The 15,165-nt window shown below is 42.4% G+C and overlaps 1 protein-coding gene across 1 annotated transcript in view; it reads left to right on the top strand.

Annotated features, from left to right (window-relative positions):
- The window catches only part of LOC133997877 (pleckstrin homology domain-containing family G member 1), a 33,803-nt gene extending 19,475 nt beyond the window's left edge, over window positions 1-14,328 (top strand). The window contains exons 5-17 of the mRNA XM_062437597.1: window positions 3,193-3,239; window positions 4,991-5,141; window positions 5,631-5,762; window positions 6,412-6,594; window positions 6,686-6,781; window positions 7,162-7,248; window positions 7,543-7,576; window positions 7,719-7,811; window positions 7,902-7,963; window positions 8,622-8,813; window positions 8,943-9,062; window positions 9,148-10,990; window positions 11,241-14,328. Coding sequence (XP_062293581.1) covers window positions 3,193-3,239; window positions 4,991-5,141; window positions 5,631-5,762; window positions 6,412-6,594; window positions 6,686-6,781; window positions 7,162-7,248; window positions 7,543-7,576; window positions 7,719-7,811; window positions 7,902-7,963; window positions 8,622-8,813; window positions 8,943-9,062; window positions 9,148-10,990; window positions 11,241-12,244 — 4,044 coding nt within the window. The 3' untranslated portion in view covers window positions 12,245-14,328. The remainder of the gene's footprint in view (window positions 1-3,192; window positions 3,240-4,990; window positions 5,142-5,630; window positions 5,763-6,411; window positions 6,595-6,685; window positions 6,782-7,161; window positions 7,249-7,542; window positions 7,577-7,718; window positions 7,812-7,901; window positions 7,964-8,621; window positions 8,814-8,942; window positions 9,063-9,147; window positions 10,991-11,240) is intronic.
- The last annotated feature ends 837 nt before the right edge of the window (window positions 14,329-15,165 follow it).

The following is a 15,165-nucleotide window of genomic DNA, read 5'->3' as shown; positions in this document are numbered from 1 at the left end:
TCAGCATGAGGACTTTTTTAAATGCTCAGAACAAAAACATTTACAATTCCATGAGTAATGGGCAAATGTCATGTGCTCAGGAAGATTGTGAGATATGATCAAACCACACAGGCTATAGATCAAACGCTCCAAAGGACAGCTACTAATGGACCTTGTGGTGAGATGTTTTGACAGTCTTGTTTCTCTAAATGGTTCATTACAATCCTTTATAGTATATTCTTATTCATGTCATATTTTAAGTAGTTCAAGATTTTGACATCTACATGGCTGTTGATCGTGAAAGCTTGATTTTCCTGTGTCCACATTTTGTTAGTGTGTGTGAATGCGTGTGTTAGTGTGTTTATGTGTGAGTTTTAAGGGTCTGTGTCTTAAGCACTGTGTTGTATATATTTGTCAGTGAGTAAGTTTAACGCAGCCGCACGAGTGCTGGGTCAGGAGTCTGTCCACCTCTTGGAAACATTTAGTCACAGCTGACCATCACACCCCCTTAGCATTGAGACATCCAAGGACTAACTTCCGTGTGTGTCTGTGTGTGTGAGTGTATATGTGCGCGTCTTGATCATTTCACAGGCTGACTTCTGGTAAAAGGGTTGTAACCAAGACAGTCACCAGAGTTCTTCTGTAATGCTGAAGGTTAGTCATAGTTGCTAAGAAAAAAACACGAAACCTTCTTTTCTTTATCTGCTGTGAAATGCTCAAACACACAGAGAACTAATACTTTTCTAGTCCCCGTAGCCAAGAATCACAACCCAGCTCAGTGTTTTAAGAAGAGACAAATCTAGTTGTAAATCTCTTGCCTCTCTCAGATAATTTGCTACCTGCTCTCATGTTCCTCTCCATTCGACCAGATCCAAACTGCGCAATGTGTTGACTAAGCTTTAGACCATTTTATGAGTTGCTACATGCTGACTGAAGCACAGAGAACACAATTACAACAAGACCTAAAGCCTTTTTTAGCCCCTAGTGATCTATGGGGTTCAGTGCTTACATGATGACTCACTGTGACCAGTTTGGTCTCGACAAATCAGTATAAAAACAAAACCTGCTGCTTTATTACTTTGTTATTAAAATGATGAGCGGGTGCTGATGCAACTAGAGCTGTCATTCATGTTTCATATAATTGGCTCTTGATACTCTTGAGGAGGATATTTTTTTTCTTCATCATGCAGCATTTGTATATAGTGATTACATGATTTTAGTATAGCTTGCATATAGGGAAGTATATTATAGATGTGGGTTATTCCAGGGTCTGCTGGTTTCCTGGTTAGGTTCAAAGAGTGTGTGCAGACGTGTGTGTGTTTCCATGTCAGTGTGTTGTGTCTGTGTTACGCCCGCATTCAAGCTCTGCCCAAGTTTGTATTCCATATAAGCATATATGTATCATGTGGTCTTGTGTTCATGGTGCAAAGGAATATTAAAAGTGTGTGTTAGTGTGTGTCATCAGAAATCGATGGTGGCACATCTGGTTGTGTTTAGGCCTGGTCTGTGGCGGCAGACTGCCGGAGACGAGGAGGAGAGCTCTGCTCTTCAATTTAGAACGGTTCCCACAGAGCACCTCAGGCTAACAAATCATGAGAGCCTGCGTGTGCCTGTGTGTGCCTGTGTGTGCCTGTGTGTGCCTGTGTGTGCCTGTGTGTGCGTGTGTGTGCGTGCGTGTGCGTGCGTGTGCGTGTGCGTGTGCGCGTGTGTGTGTGTGTGTGTGTGTGTGTGTGTGTGTGTTTTCACCTCTTATTGGCTGTACATTTCAGTGAGATGCACTGTTTGTGTCCATGTAGGTAGATGGAATTAGAAATAGAAATGTATATTTACCATGAGCAACATAACATTCACATACATCCAGTTTATACTTGGTTTATTATGAGTCACATGTAGGATGTCCAAATGCTGCATGTCTGTGAGTGTTTGAACATTATGAACTAGGACAGACTTCTGTCGTCTCCCCTGCGTGTTTATGATGGAGCTTCCTGATAGCTGTCCGCATCCTGAGACCCCCGTTTGTGTTTATGGACATAAATAGATTTCAATTAGACTCACGTTGTGCAACAGCTAGGGGTTCATCGTGAGGCCTGCAAGAGAGTGAGATGAGAGGGAGAGAGAAGGAATGCAAGAATATGAAAGAGAGGAAAATTAGACAAACGTCCATAGAATGCAAAGATGGCATGAAAAATGTGTCACGGAAATAGAAATCAGGAGACAGTATTGAGAGAAAAAGAAGTTTCTTAGAGCAAAGAGAAAGAAGTTCATTCCAGCTTTGATAAGTCATGCCATCTCTGATGTCTTTGATGTTCAGAGAAGCATGCAAGGTGGGCAAAGTCTCAATTAAAGGGGCGGCAATGAGGTATGAGGGGATATTTAATCCGAGCGCTCAGGGCTGTCGGGATCAACAGAGACTTAAAAGCCAGGACACAGGCTAATCATAAGCTACAGGGTTGACTTTCAATTAGTAGCAGTGAGTGGAGGAGAGAGGGTGCCTTGTCTTTGGGCTCAGAGTGTGTAGAGCTGTAAACATGACACAGTTGGCCACTCATCTACACTGCAATGACCTACAGCTTATACAGTATAGGCAGTGATGAACATGCAGAAAGGTGGATAAATCTTGAGCTGTAAAGGACACACCAATGGTTTTCTATGTTAATTTACTATATAGCAGGTATATTTTACTTTATTGGTACTCATTTCGCAAACAGTGCTACTGTGACATTTATACTGTTATAGGCATTCTTTGGTTTCATATCATTTACGAATGATGCAAAACACAGGAGGCTCTCAAAACTTGCTTTGGTGGTTATCCACATATAAAGTGTCTGGAATGAGCCTTTAATTATTGTTACTGTAATGACATTAAGTCAAACCACCAAAGATTAATAGAAAATACCGTCAAGGATGCATTCTTTTACTTTTCCCCCTAAATTGTTAGTTTGCTATTACACGCCAAAATGCATCACAAAGAATTACTGTATATTGAGATATGGGAATATATGTATATATATATTTTATTCAAATTGGGAAAATATTAACTGCTACACTCTCAAATGTGCCTGTTAAGACTCCCAAATGCTCACAAACATTATATGGCATCACTACATGTTTTTTTCCTCACTTTACAAGTCTTAACTCTTCAGTTACTCCTTTAATTGTTTCCTGTTACATAAATGTGTCAACTAATTTGTCCTCTTTGTTGTGTTTTTCCAGAGTGAAGAATTCCACATTTACACCCAGTACTGCACCAACTACCCACGGTAAGTCAGCCCCTGTCTGTCTCTTGTGTGTGTTTGTCCCTATTCCTGCATAGGAGACAGTGAGTATACTGTCTACTGTACAAAATCCTCCTGTCGTCATTGTCATCCTATCCTGACTTCATCCCCATATACCTTCTTCCCAGCGTCTCGCATAACTCCATTGTGTATGTCGATCAATGCGTTGCCCTTTTTTCTCCTCCTTGACAAACTGACACGTTCTATAGAAGCCACCTCAGCAGGAGTCAAAGTGTCTACTGGCGGTTGTGCCTCAGGGTCTCTTTACCTCCCTCCTCCCCTCCTTCTTGCTTTCTGTCTTTTATTGACAGGGTTACAGCTTACACACTGACAGATAGGGTATTATAGTTGTCACCTTATCATACCTAACGCTGTTAATGTTTTATTATGCTTTGTATGAGTGTGGTCTTATGGGACGCCTTTGCGGATACCTTCAGTGGAATAATGTATAAGTGTGTGTGTGATTGAATGGGCTGAAACGTGAGGCTCTAATTCATGCCAAGATGCACTGCACCAACCAAACACACCTCCTCTGGCTACCATTTTTCCTCCACAGTGTACAATAAGGCACGTGGGTGTGAAACAATTTACAAGCTAATGATGACTAATTTAATACTGATTTTGGGTGTATGCCTGAGAGAGAGACGTGTGTCTCTAGTGTGTGTGAAGGGGCTATTGTCAACTAGTTGAGATAGACCTTCTCCCTCATCCACACCACAGCTGGTGACCCACAACCAAGGTCAAACATGACAGCCAAAAACACACACGCGCTCACACATGGGAGACACTCGCACGTAGATACACGCGTGCACACACGCACACACATAGGCTGCAGATGTATCATGGTCATGCTGAGCTCTAAGGTCGGGTTTCCTCCTGAACAATGTGAGGCCTGTGTGGAGCTGCACTGGAATTTAGACATGCAGACATGCACATGCATGCGTGCACACACACACACGCACGCACGCACGCACGCACGCACGCACGCACGCACGCACGCACGCACGCACACAGAAGAAAGAGACAAGTTTGGGGCAACTCACAAGTGTCTTTCTCTGTCATTTTCCACTGCGCAGTGCGTACACACACACACACACACACACACACACACACACACACACACACACACACACACACAGCCTCCACTTGTTGGTGAAAAAGGCTCTTTATTCCCCAGTAGGTCACAGAGAAACCCATCTCAACTGACATGTAAATTTGAGGCTGACAAGGTTGTACAGTGCTGCAGTTTTAGTAGAAAATGCACCAAACTGTTTTATTCTGCATGGAATCATTATTCAGTGTGAGATTAGAATCTGGTATGGGGAGTTGGATGGAAATCTTAAATAATCATCATGCACCATTCAAAAAATCCTTTCCTGGTCTTTTAGATTGTTTTATTATATATGTTAATAAAACGATCAAATTGATGTTTAATGCAATTAATTGTGTTCCACACAATATATGTAAAAATATCTTTTTACAGCTCATGTTACTAAGTACAATTAGGATTGGATCATTAATTTAATATTGTAAAATTACAACAAAACCTGATCATATCCAATTCCACTGAAAGCCAATAATGATTATTTAAATTACTGCCCAGGCCATGGGGGAAAATTTCCAATTTGTGGTAATGTCGGTCAGGGCATACATCACAACTCTCATTTGTCATTGCTGTCAAATTATGGTTAACTACACATCCCTGATATCTTATTCACTGTGTTATGTCTCCACAGGTCGGTGGCTGTGCTAACCGAGTGCATGAGGAACAAGGCGTTGGCCAAGTTTTTCCGCGAGCGCCAGGAATCTCTGAGTCACTCCTTACCCCTAGGCTCCTACCTGCTCAAGCCAGTGCAGAGGATCCTCAAGTACCATCTACTGCTGCATGTACGTCTGTTGTCTCTCACTCAAACACACACTTATACACACGCATAAACAATTATTCTTTACCCACAGAAATGCAAGCACAGGCAACCACTTACAAGTGCACGGGACATACACTCTCATTGGCGCACAAACAAACAAGATGTGTTTTTAAAAAAAAAATATTTTAATCTATACGACTGCAAATGGTTAAGTAGCAGCAATTCTGACTCGGCTCCCCATGACAGTGTCCATTGGAGAAGCCAAATGTTTTGACATATGTTGCCCAGTATGCATGTTCCTGTGCATAGCTTACATGTGCTTTCACCACAGTGTATGAAGGAATGTGTGTTTATTTGCAGAAAAACTCATGGATGCATGTAAGCGTGTATCCCTTTACAGATGGCCCTCCTGAACATGCTTATGTAAAGTGTGTGGCTATTTACACATGTTTGTGCAAGTGCTAACCCTCAACGTGTTTGTGTGTGCTGCCTGTGTACATGTGCTGTGCAGGAGATAGCCAACCACATGGAGAAGGACACGGAGACCTATGAGGTCGTCCAGGAGGCCATAGACACCATGCAGAGAGTGGCCTGGCACATCAATGATATGAAGAGGAAGCACGAGCATGCTGTTAGGTTACAGGTACGACAAATGAACACACACAAAATTAGAGTGATGAATGATTGAGAAAAAGGTTAGTCTATTTAGGACTGTCAGTGTCCCACTTGCACAAAACCTTTCCTGAATCCATTAAATGTGTGTGATCTCCTCAGTGATGTATCCTGCACACTTTCTGTGTCTCTCATCGTTCCTTAAACTAAAACAGACACGGCCTGTTTCAAGGCTTTTTCCAGGAGCCAGTTCTTTTATTGTTCTGCAGAACAGTTATGTGAAGGTTTGAATCAGCCAGGGCTCTGATCATCTTCACGTCTTACACAAGTCTCTGCATTTTCCACTGGGCTAATAATGGCCTTGCATAAGGAGGACACATAAAAGGGAAGCTTGTTTCTTTTATCAGCTGGAAGCCAGAATAGTCAGATGAATGCAGTAATGTGTGTGGAAGTGTTCAGAGTTCAGAGTCTGGAGAAAAGATTGGGGTGCAGATAGAAATTTTCAAGGGTTGTTCAAGTGGGGTTTTTTTTTAACCCTTTTTATTGTCTGGTCTATGTTCCTCTATCTAGTAGTATATAAAATCTAATGTTCTCACATGGGATATTTGTGTGATTGCACAATCTTGACACACATGTATTCAACTCTGCTCTCTCTCTCTATATTTCTTTGCTCGCGGCAGGAAATCCAGAGCCTGCTGACCAACTGGAAAGGCCCCGATCTGATTGGCTACGGAGAGCTGGTTCTTGAAGGAACGTTTCGTCTGCAGCGAGCCAAGAACGAGAGAACTCTCTTCCTGTTTGACAAGCTTCTGCTCATTACCAAAAAACGAGAAGAAACCTACACATACAAGGCTCACATCCTGGTCAGTCACGCTATTCTTAACCATGACATGTCCCAAAGAGACACTTGACTTAACAGTATTTTTAACATGACTTCCTACCTGTCCATTGCAGTGCTGTAACCTGATGCTGGTGGAAATTATTCCTAAAGAGCCCCTGAGCTTCAGTGTGTTTCACTACAAGAACCCCAAACTGCAGCACACAGTCCAGGTACATTGCATAACAAAAGTCCAAGACATTGTGGATGTAATTACATGTTTGGGTTAAACCGTGCAGCTACCAGCAATATTGAGCAAGACAGCAATCACAAATTGTGACGATTATTTGCAGGTGTCTGATTGTTTTGTAGATTGTCCAGGCTTAGCTCAGGGAGTTGCTCAGACATGTTGAGTGTTCAGATGTTAATGCAGGCCATTGTTGTTACCTAAACACTGTGTTTTTGACAAGCACTGAAAGAGAAAAGATAATCTGTGTGACGTAAGAAAGCTACTCTCCAAATGTTTTGAGGGTTTATCCCAACCTTCTCAACTGGCTTTTAAAATACATGTCTGATATTATCTTCCTTAAGATGTTTTGTACTCTGCCTTCAGGCCAAATCCCAGCAAGATAAGCGCATGTGGATCTTACACCTCAAGAGACTCATACTTGAAAACCACCCTGCCAAAATCCCTGCCAAGGTAAGAGCATCTCGTCTCCTGACGACTCCCTCCCGGTTCACTTACACAGACTTTGGGCGAGATGTGTTGGACATGTCACAACCTCTTGTCTCTCGACAATGAGGATTTCTCTCCAGAGGTGAAGGTCATTGAGAAAGTTCACTGTCATTACATAAAGGGACTGCTTGTGAAGTGCCATCATTTATTTAAACAGTTGAGTCAAGACTGTGATGTGGCGCCACCTAGTGTCAAACCTTGTTTTGATCCTTTAGTGAACCTAATTTTTCTCTCTTCATTTTATTACTTCAATTCTAGGCCAAGCAAGCCATTTTGGAGATGGATGCAATGCGTAAGTGTAGATGACATTTGTGTTGGAATATAAATATCGCAATAATGTAGTCATATTCTACAATGCTATATTGTCATGTTTTTTTTTTCTTTTTTCTGTTTTTCGTCTTTATTGTGTAACATCTCTCCCTTCATTTCTACAGATCATCCCGGGTTTCATTACAGCCCTGATGGTGACAAGAAGGATTCCTCTCAAACTAAGGAGGGCCCTACCCCTCGTAGAGGACGCCGGAAAGGTGAGAAGTATAGAAGATACTAAATTTAAGAAATAAACATACCAGACAGAACATTCACAATTCATATTTTTATTTTTTTTGTCTTCTCAGAACCTCTATCCAAATTACTGAAGACTGCCAAGCAAAATGCTGCCAACACCGATGGTGAAAAGGTCAGTGATGACCAGAGATGATGAATAGTTTAAAGGATTTTTTCAAACATCCAGTCTGTCTTAAAACAGTATTCAGTTATTCAAAGGAACATTGTTCTTGATGTAATCATTCCTCCTGTTCATACTAACCATTAACAGATCACTTCCTGATGTGCTGACAATGTAAATGATGCTAGACAAAATCCACAGTCGTCCACAGTTGAAAGTTTTATCTGAACCTAATATGAAGCTTTAGCTGTCCAGGTTAGTCAAATCAAGTAGATATCTTTCAACATTATTTTTTTAGTCTATCTTTTTTGTTACTGTATTTCTACTGCTGCTCAACAGGGAAACAATTTCTGTGAAAACACAAATAAGTTATTTTATACTAAAAAGACTTATATCTACTTGATGTAATTAATTGAGACTGCTAAAGCCTCATTAACTTCATATACATTTTTTAATAAAATGTTGCTAATAACGACGACTGCAGATTTGTCCCCCACCACTTTGATTTTAAATGTATTTGAAGTGGGCAAAAACCTCTTTCAGTTTTCATATTGGCACCTGACTGAAAAATGGTGAATCTATCCTTGAAGGTTAAGGTGCAAGATAACTCACAAACAAACCAACACTTACAGAAGTTAACCTTTTAACTTGAACACTTGCCCCTCTCCAGCGGACAAGCCTGGGCGCCACCCTGCTCTCTCCCATGTCCCAGCTGGCTCTGGGCACAATAGGTCGCAGCCGCAGCCTCATCAACCAATCACAGGAATCTCTGGACCCTGGTGATCACTATGACCACAGTGACAGAGAGGAAGGGGAGGAGCCACATCAGCAAGATGCTGATGATGAGGATGATAGTGGTCTGGTAAGTTTAAGCTGACCAAAAGACTTGATTAATTAAACATTAATTAACATTCATTTATTCATGTTGGTGCAGTGGTGATTCCTCATTCATATATTTTCTTGTTAATAAGTTTTGTAACTCTGCATTCAGGGAGGTGGAAAGAGGCTGCGAGTACCTGGCAAAAGCAGCAGGAAGAGGCTGAATCCACAAGCATCTGTAGATAGTATAGATCAATGGAAAACCTTCAACATGAGTCCTTCAGACCTACAGGTATGGTGTCGATTCAAAGCTGCAGAGTGGTAACTGAGAAATTAATTATGACACAACAAGTAATATCTGCTGTTCTTTCCATCAGAGAGCCAGAGAAACCCTCGTAAGGGAAGGAAGTCACCACCCACCGCTTCTCAGGACACCTAACGTGACGGAGGAACCTCCAGACTCCCCTGTTCCCTCTGTAATAGTGACAGAAAGTGACCATTCTGTGAGGAACATTTGGGCAGACCACCGGGCTCGTAGGGCCATGTTCCCCACCAGACAGCGAACCATGCAGCCAGAAGACGAGGATGAGGACATCTACCAGATGTTTGTTCCCACAGAGCAAAGTGGACCAGAACCAGAGACTCCCACAGAGAGGTCAGAAGCCACGTTGTCACCCAGGACAGCTCGGCCCTGCAGCTGGCATGTCGAACAGGTGCCCACTGTGCCGATTGACCCTCCACCCAGTGGGAGCAGAGTCCTACGGAGGGCGAGCAGTGCAGGGGAGAAGGCTACAGAGACTCAGCAGAGTCCTGATGATGACCGGTCCGGTCACAGCAACCTGGAAGTGATTCACACTGAATCATCCAGCAATGACATATCTGGATCCTCCTCAAATGAGCAGCTGACAATAGACGATATTGAAAATGTATATGACAACATCAGCTATGAGGATCTGAAGAGCATGGGCCTTATCAGAAGAGACCCAGAGGAATCCCAGTCACAGAATGAGACTTTTTCACTTGCACAGGGTTCCCAGGACCAGGCAGCAAGGGCACCAAATGCTTCAGAGGTTCCAAGGGTCACTGAGCCTATCATCGAACCAGGCAGTTCCTCTGAGAGCAACCGGTCCTCCACACAGGAAGGGAAGCCATTTGGGACATGTGAACTCAAGATAGTGGAGGAGAACATCTATGACACCATCTGTTTTAGGGAGCCCCCATCAAAAGAGCTCAAAGGCATGAATGAAGGCAATAAATTAAAACAAGAGAGAGACAGTCTGCTGGCCTCAGAACAAGATCTGACTGGAAGCATTGGAGGGTTTGTATCCGAGGAGAGCCTACGCTTTGGAGAGGATGAAGGACCATCCTCCCATCTTGCCATGTGTTCTTCAGAACCAGATTATTCCTCCTCATCTGCTTCTGAGACCTTCTCCCAGCGCTCGCAGAAAGGGGATAAGATGTCAGAGCAGGTTGACGAAATCTGGAATGACTTGGAAAACTACATCAAGAACAATGAGAAGAAAGCTGACCGTTTGCCTGCTGCCTTCCCAGTTAATGGCAGTGAGTCGCCCAAGAAGACCTCCTCAGTCAAAAACAGTCCTACAAAGAGGCCCCAAGCAGCCAGCCCTCCAGCTAAGAGTCCCCCAGCACATCAGCCGAAACCCCCGCCTCTGAGCTCCACACCATCATTCACCATCCCAGTCATTAACCTCCCTGACATCCAAAGTGAAGGCACCACTGAAGAAGAAAGCCACAGCCCTTCTCCTTCTTCACGCCCACTGCCGGTCACCCCTGAACCCCCCGCAGGCACAGTGAAGAGCATTCGTAACAGACTGGCTCGCCTCAGTAGCGGCAGCTTCCGCCTAGAGGACGATGACCTAGTGGAGCTTCCTCCAAGAAATACCCCTCAGAAGGACAATCCCATCAAGGATATCCACAGCTTGTTTCCAGGAGAGCTGGCAGGTCTGGACTCACCGCTGGCCTCCTCTTCCCTCCTGTTGGGTGAGTCCGTGGACTTCTCCTTGGATCTGATGGACAAAAACAAGAGCCGGGTGTTCCTGATGGCACGGCAATATAGCCAGAAGATTAAGAAAGCCAACCAGCTGCTGCGCATGAGGAGCATGGACCCTGGAGATTCTTGTACCCGGGCAAGAGCTGAGAAGAAGCAGAAAGACCTGGCTGCCATCTTAGAAGAAAAGAAACAAGGGGGAGCTGCAATAGGTAAGGCAAATATTTAGCTCTGAAAAGGTAGTTTCTTACTCTAGCATTGTTGACTAGCCAATACCTGAAGCGCTTAATACGGTCACTATCGTTACCAATAACAGTCCTTACACATAACTGTACATTGTTAGATTTGGTTTAACTTCATGTTTTTAAGACTAAGTTGGGATGTTTTTACATTTAAGAATAAGACAAAAAATTAAATTATACCTTACTCACACCCTCTTTTCATCCTGTTTTCCCTCTTCAGGTGCAAGGATAGCAGAGTACTCCCAGCTCTATGACCAGGTAATGTTTAAGGATTCTCCCGGTCTTGCTGGTCAGACCTCTGCTACCCCACACCACAGCCATCCAGGTCTTCCTTCCTCTCCGTCCATGCCTGAGACCTCCCTGGAGGAGGACTGGCTCCACTCCACCTACAGCAATGGAGAGCTCTCCAGCTTCATCTCATCCAGTGAGGTGGGGGGCGCTCGTGCATCTTCCACCCCTCAGCGCAGACTCACCTCCGCCTGTTCCATCCCCTCTCTAAAGAACCTCCCTCACTCTCCAACCACCCCACCATCGCAGAGATGGAGCTCGTCCATGTCGGTGCCAAGTGAGAAAGAGGAGCATGTGTACAGTTCCATTAAGAGACATCCTTCCTTTAATGCTCCGTCTTTGCCCACTTCAAAATCTACCCCATCTAGTCAATGTCAGTCTGTCAGCACTCTGAGCAGCCTCCAGGAGAAGAACAACCAGGCTGGATTCAGATGTAATGGACCCACTGATCAATCCACAGACAGACTCCATGGCCCCAGCCTAGGCCGGGTTGGTCGGCAGAGCAGCCTCCCAGAGAGGTCTACCCAGGGACAGTCAGACCTCACTTTACATGACGGCCAGCATGTGGTGGTCCTGAACCGGGCGTCTGCACTGAGCATACTCTCCGCCACCCAGAACTACCTGACCAACTTTAAGGACAACGGGGAAGATGACGATGACTATGTAGAGATCCGCTCAGAGGACGAAATTGAACAGGAGCAGGACAGGTTGGCGCAACGAAGTGGTAGCTCGGCAACCCTTTCCAACCAGAATCGGGGTCTTGTCCATTCCCAGAGTTTGCCGTGCACACCAGTGCATACCTGCGAGCGGCTGAGGTCTCTGGAGCATGAGAATCTGGAGAAGTACCTATGGAGCGAGCCACGGGAGAGCCAACCAACTATCGTCCAGTCTCTGAGGGATAAGTTTCAGTGTCTGAGCTCTAGTAGCTTTGCCTGAGTTTTCATGCCGACTGAAAGCCAAATATATATTAACCTACAGCATATTGCAACAAAAGGGACACTGCTGCTTTGCCTTGGATGCCCTTCATCTACTCCAACATCGTAGACCACAAATAAAAACAAATATTACACCAACATTACACATCTTAGATCAAAAACCTGTGTCTTTGATTGCAAGCATATGTGTAACACAACATATGTGAATACTTATATTTTCTGTTACAGAGCTTCAGAGTAAAACACATAAGAGGTTACTATTAAAGGTCAAAATGCCATTTCAAATCCTGCATGTGAGCTGCCTTAGCACTTCCAGGTTCAAACAGCCTTCTTGTGTATGTTTCAAAGAGTGGTGATCGAGTGCAGGGGAAGTTAAAATGAAGAAATCAAAGTACAAATGTTCTCAGTTGTTTGTAAAGGCATTCATTGTGACTCAATGGGTTTTATTCAAATGAATTCAAACTATTTTATTGCTTTACTTGCCAGTCTTATAGAGATCATTTGAGTCTTGTGAATTACAGACAGAGGACTTGTGCCAATAACTGCCAAGATAAAGATATGATACCAATTATAAGAAATAGAATCTTTTCTGTGCACAACATCTCAAACCGAAGTACAAGCATTAAAGATCTGACGATCTTTGGAGGATCTTGACTTCCCATGTCAAGCTCTGTCTTTTAATTTGCTATTAAGGTTATTTTAACTGCATTTTCAGAACTACAGTAATTAATCTGAACCTGTATAGGAAAGGTGAACCACCATGGTGGCTAGTGTTTTAATTGTGCTTACACTATCAAACCTTTGGAACAAGCAGCTTTACAAATTTGCTGTCTAGATTTGCTACTCAGGCTAGATTGTCACTTTTAACAGCTTTTTAGCAATAAATTTAACAAAAAGGATGCAACTGTAAAGAAAACATGTCGGCTATTACAAAATCCAATAGGTTAAGTATAACTAGGCTTAGACCCGTAAGTCTGTTTGAAGTTATTGCATTTCACTCTACCAACTTTGACATCAATAGGGTATTGTGCTTTAAAATCAAGAAGAAGATGCTGATATTTTAGATCATCTTTAAGAAAACTGTAGGACTTCATATTTATTTTGAATCTGTGAGCAGGTCTGAAATGTTTTTACATGTAATGGTCTGGGGGCATCCATCGTTTTTTTAAAAATCTTACCAATTTGAATCTGTTTTAAAGAGGGACCACGAAGGAGAGCATTAAGGAGAGTTAGTTAAAAGACTACAGTACTGTATTTGGTGTACATTTGCTGTTTTTTTTGTTTTTGTTTCGTTTTTTTACTCAAATGGATAGTCAGCTGTTTGTTTACTTTAAGTTATGGGACACTCCCAGCGGTCACACTACTGATATTGCATCCACAGTCACAGAAAGATGTTGGAAATCACAGTCAGCTAGTTTTCAGTCACATCAAAAAGTTTCATACAGCATAATTGTTTTTTGTTCCCTTGAAGCAACCCCAGTGTTCACTGTGCACACTTGTTGAAAATTTCAGTCACTTAATGTGTTGTATTTATTTGATAGCATCCTTATGATATTGCCCCGTATCACTATTCCTTCATGCCACAGGCAGGCTGAAAAGGAAAGTTAAAGTTATTTATTAAAAGATGGTTTTATTCAGATTCAGGTGCGCTCACAAAATTTGAATCAAATACTGTGAATATTTTCAGAAAAAGGTAGTTTTTCTATCGCGCACTGCTTAATGCAAGTTCCAAATCACAATAACCACATTAAAAGTTGAAAAGCACAATAACACAGTCTACTGTTCATATCAGGAAATATGCATTAAAGAAAAAAGTTAGGAATATGAAGTATGTTTTTTTTGTGTCCTCTATTTCACTGGTGGGGATTATCAAGTCTTCATTGACTCTTTTTTGCACTTTTCTGTCTTTTTTAAACGTTTTATTTGTAAACACTTTGTAAAGATGTACATTTTAGGAAAGTTATTCTTGTATGCCATAGGTATGCTTTATAATGCTTTAATGTTTAAGTTAAGTGTACTGTATTTTTTTAACGGCCTAGTTGTCATTGCTCAACAAAATGTACTGGAGGTAATAAATTCAAATTAAACTCGTCTTTGTGTTTTTGTTGTTATCATTGCATAAAGAAGTCACCACATTCATGAATCAAGTACAAACAATTCATTACTTAATCTAATAGAGGTATAGCAACCTGAAATCAAAATCTGAGATCATAGCAATCTTTGGCTGAAAGGAATGTTAAGCTGCCCTCTGTGGTTGAAGGTTTAAAGCTTTCATCTCTGACTACACCCAACACCACTAATGGCAGTGGTTTGCTTTCCTGCACCTGTAACCACACCTGACACTGATGTCACAGGATCCTGGGAGTACACTTGTACATCACAGCTGCAAGGTGAGAAGTTAAAACACCAGAGGTCAGCAAAAACAAGATTTTCATGTTAAGTCTGTTTTAAGATTTGATCACTGAAAGAAATAATTCAGCACTGTATTCCAGATACTGTTTTTTATTCTCATGCAGGGAATGTCCCTCATTCCTGAAGTTTAATCATCAAATCAGGCAAGATAAAGCCAGAATTCAGTGGCTCCCTGTCAGGTTCTCTCCTTTTCTACATTGCACCTTAATCCATTTTTCACACTACTCCCATCTGGTTGGAGGTATGGGATACAAATGAAAAGATGCACATTTAAGTAGAAGTTTTGCTCCCCTGCAAAACTAGTACTGAACTGCAGAGCCCACTAATTACAAGAATTCACTGAGCACAGGTTTTTTTTTCTCTACATGTTTTTGTCTGCGATTATAGCCCACTGCGTATTTGTGTAGTGATGTAATTGGATATATGTGCTGTACAAATCTATGATCTGGACACTCATAATCAAAAAATATCCAAAGAAAGCCAAAATGAGATACAATGTTCTCAATTAGT

The sequence above is a fragment of the Scomber scombrus genome, chromosome 17 (genome assembly GCF_963691925.1).
Source record: "Scomber scombrus chromosome 17, fScoSco1.1, whole genome shotgun sequence".
NCBI classification, from domain to species: Eukaryota; Metazoa; Chordata; class Actinopteri; order Scombriformes; family Scombridae; genus Scomber; species Scomber scombrus.
Note: the sequence above shows the minus strand (reverse complement) of the source record. Positions and strands in the feature narration are given on the sequence as shown.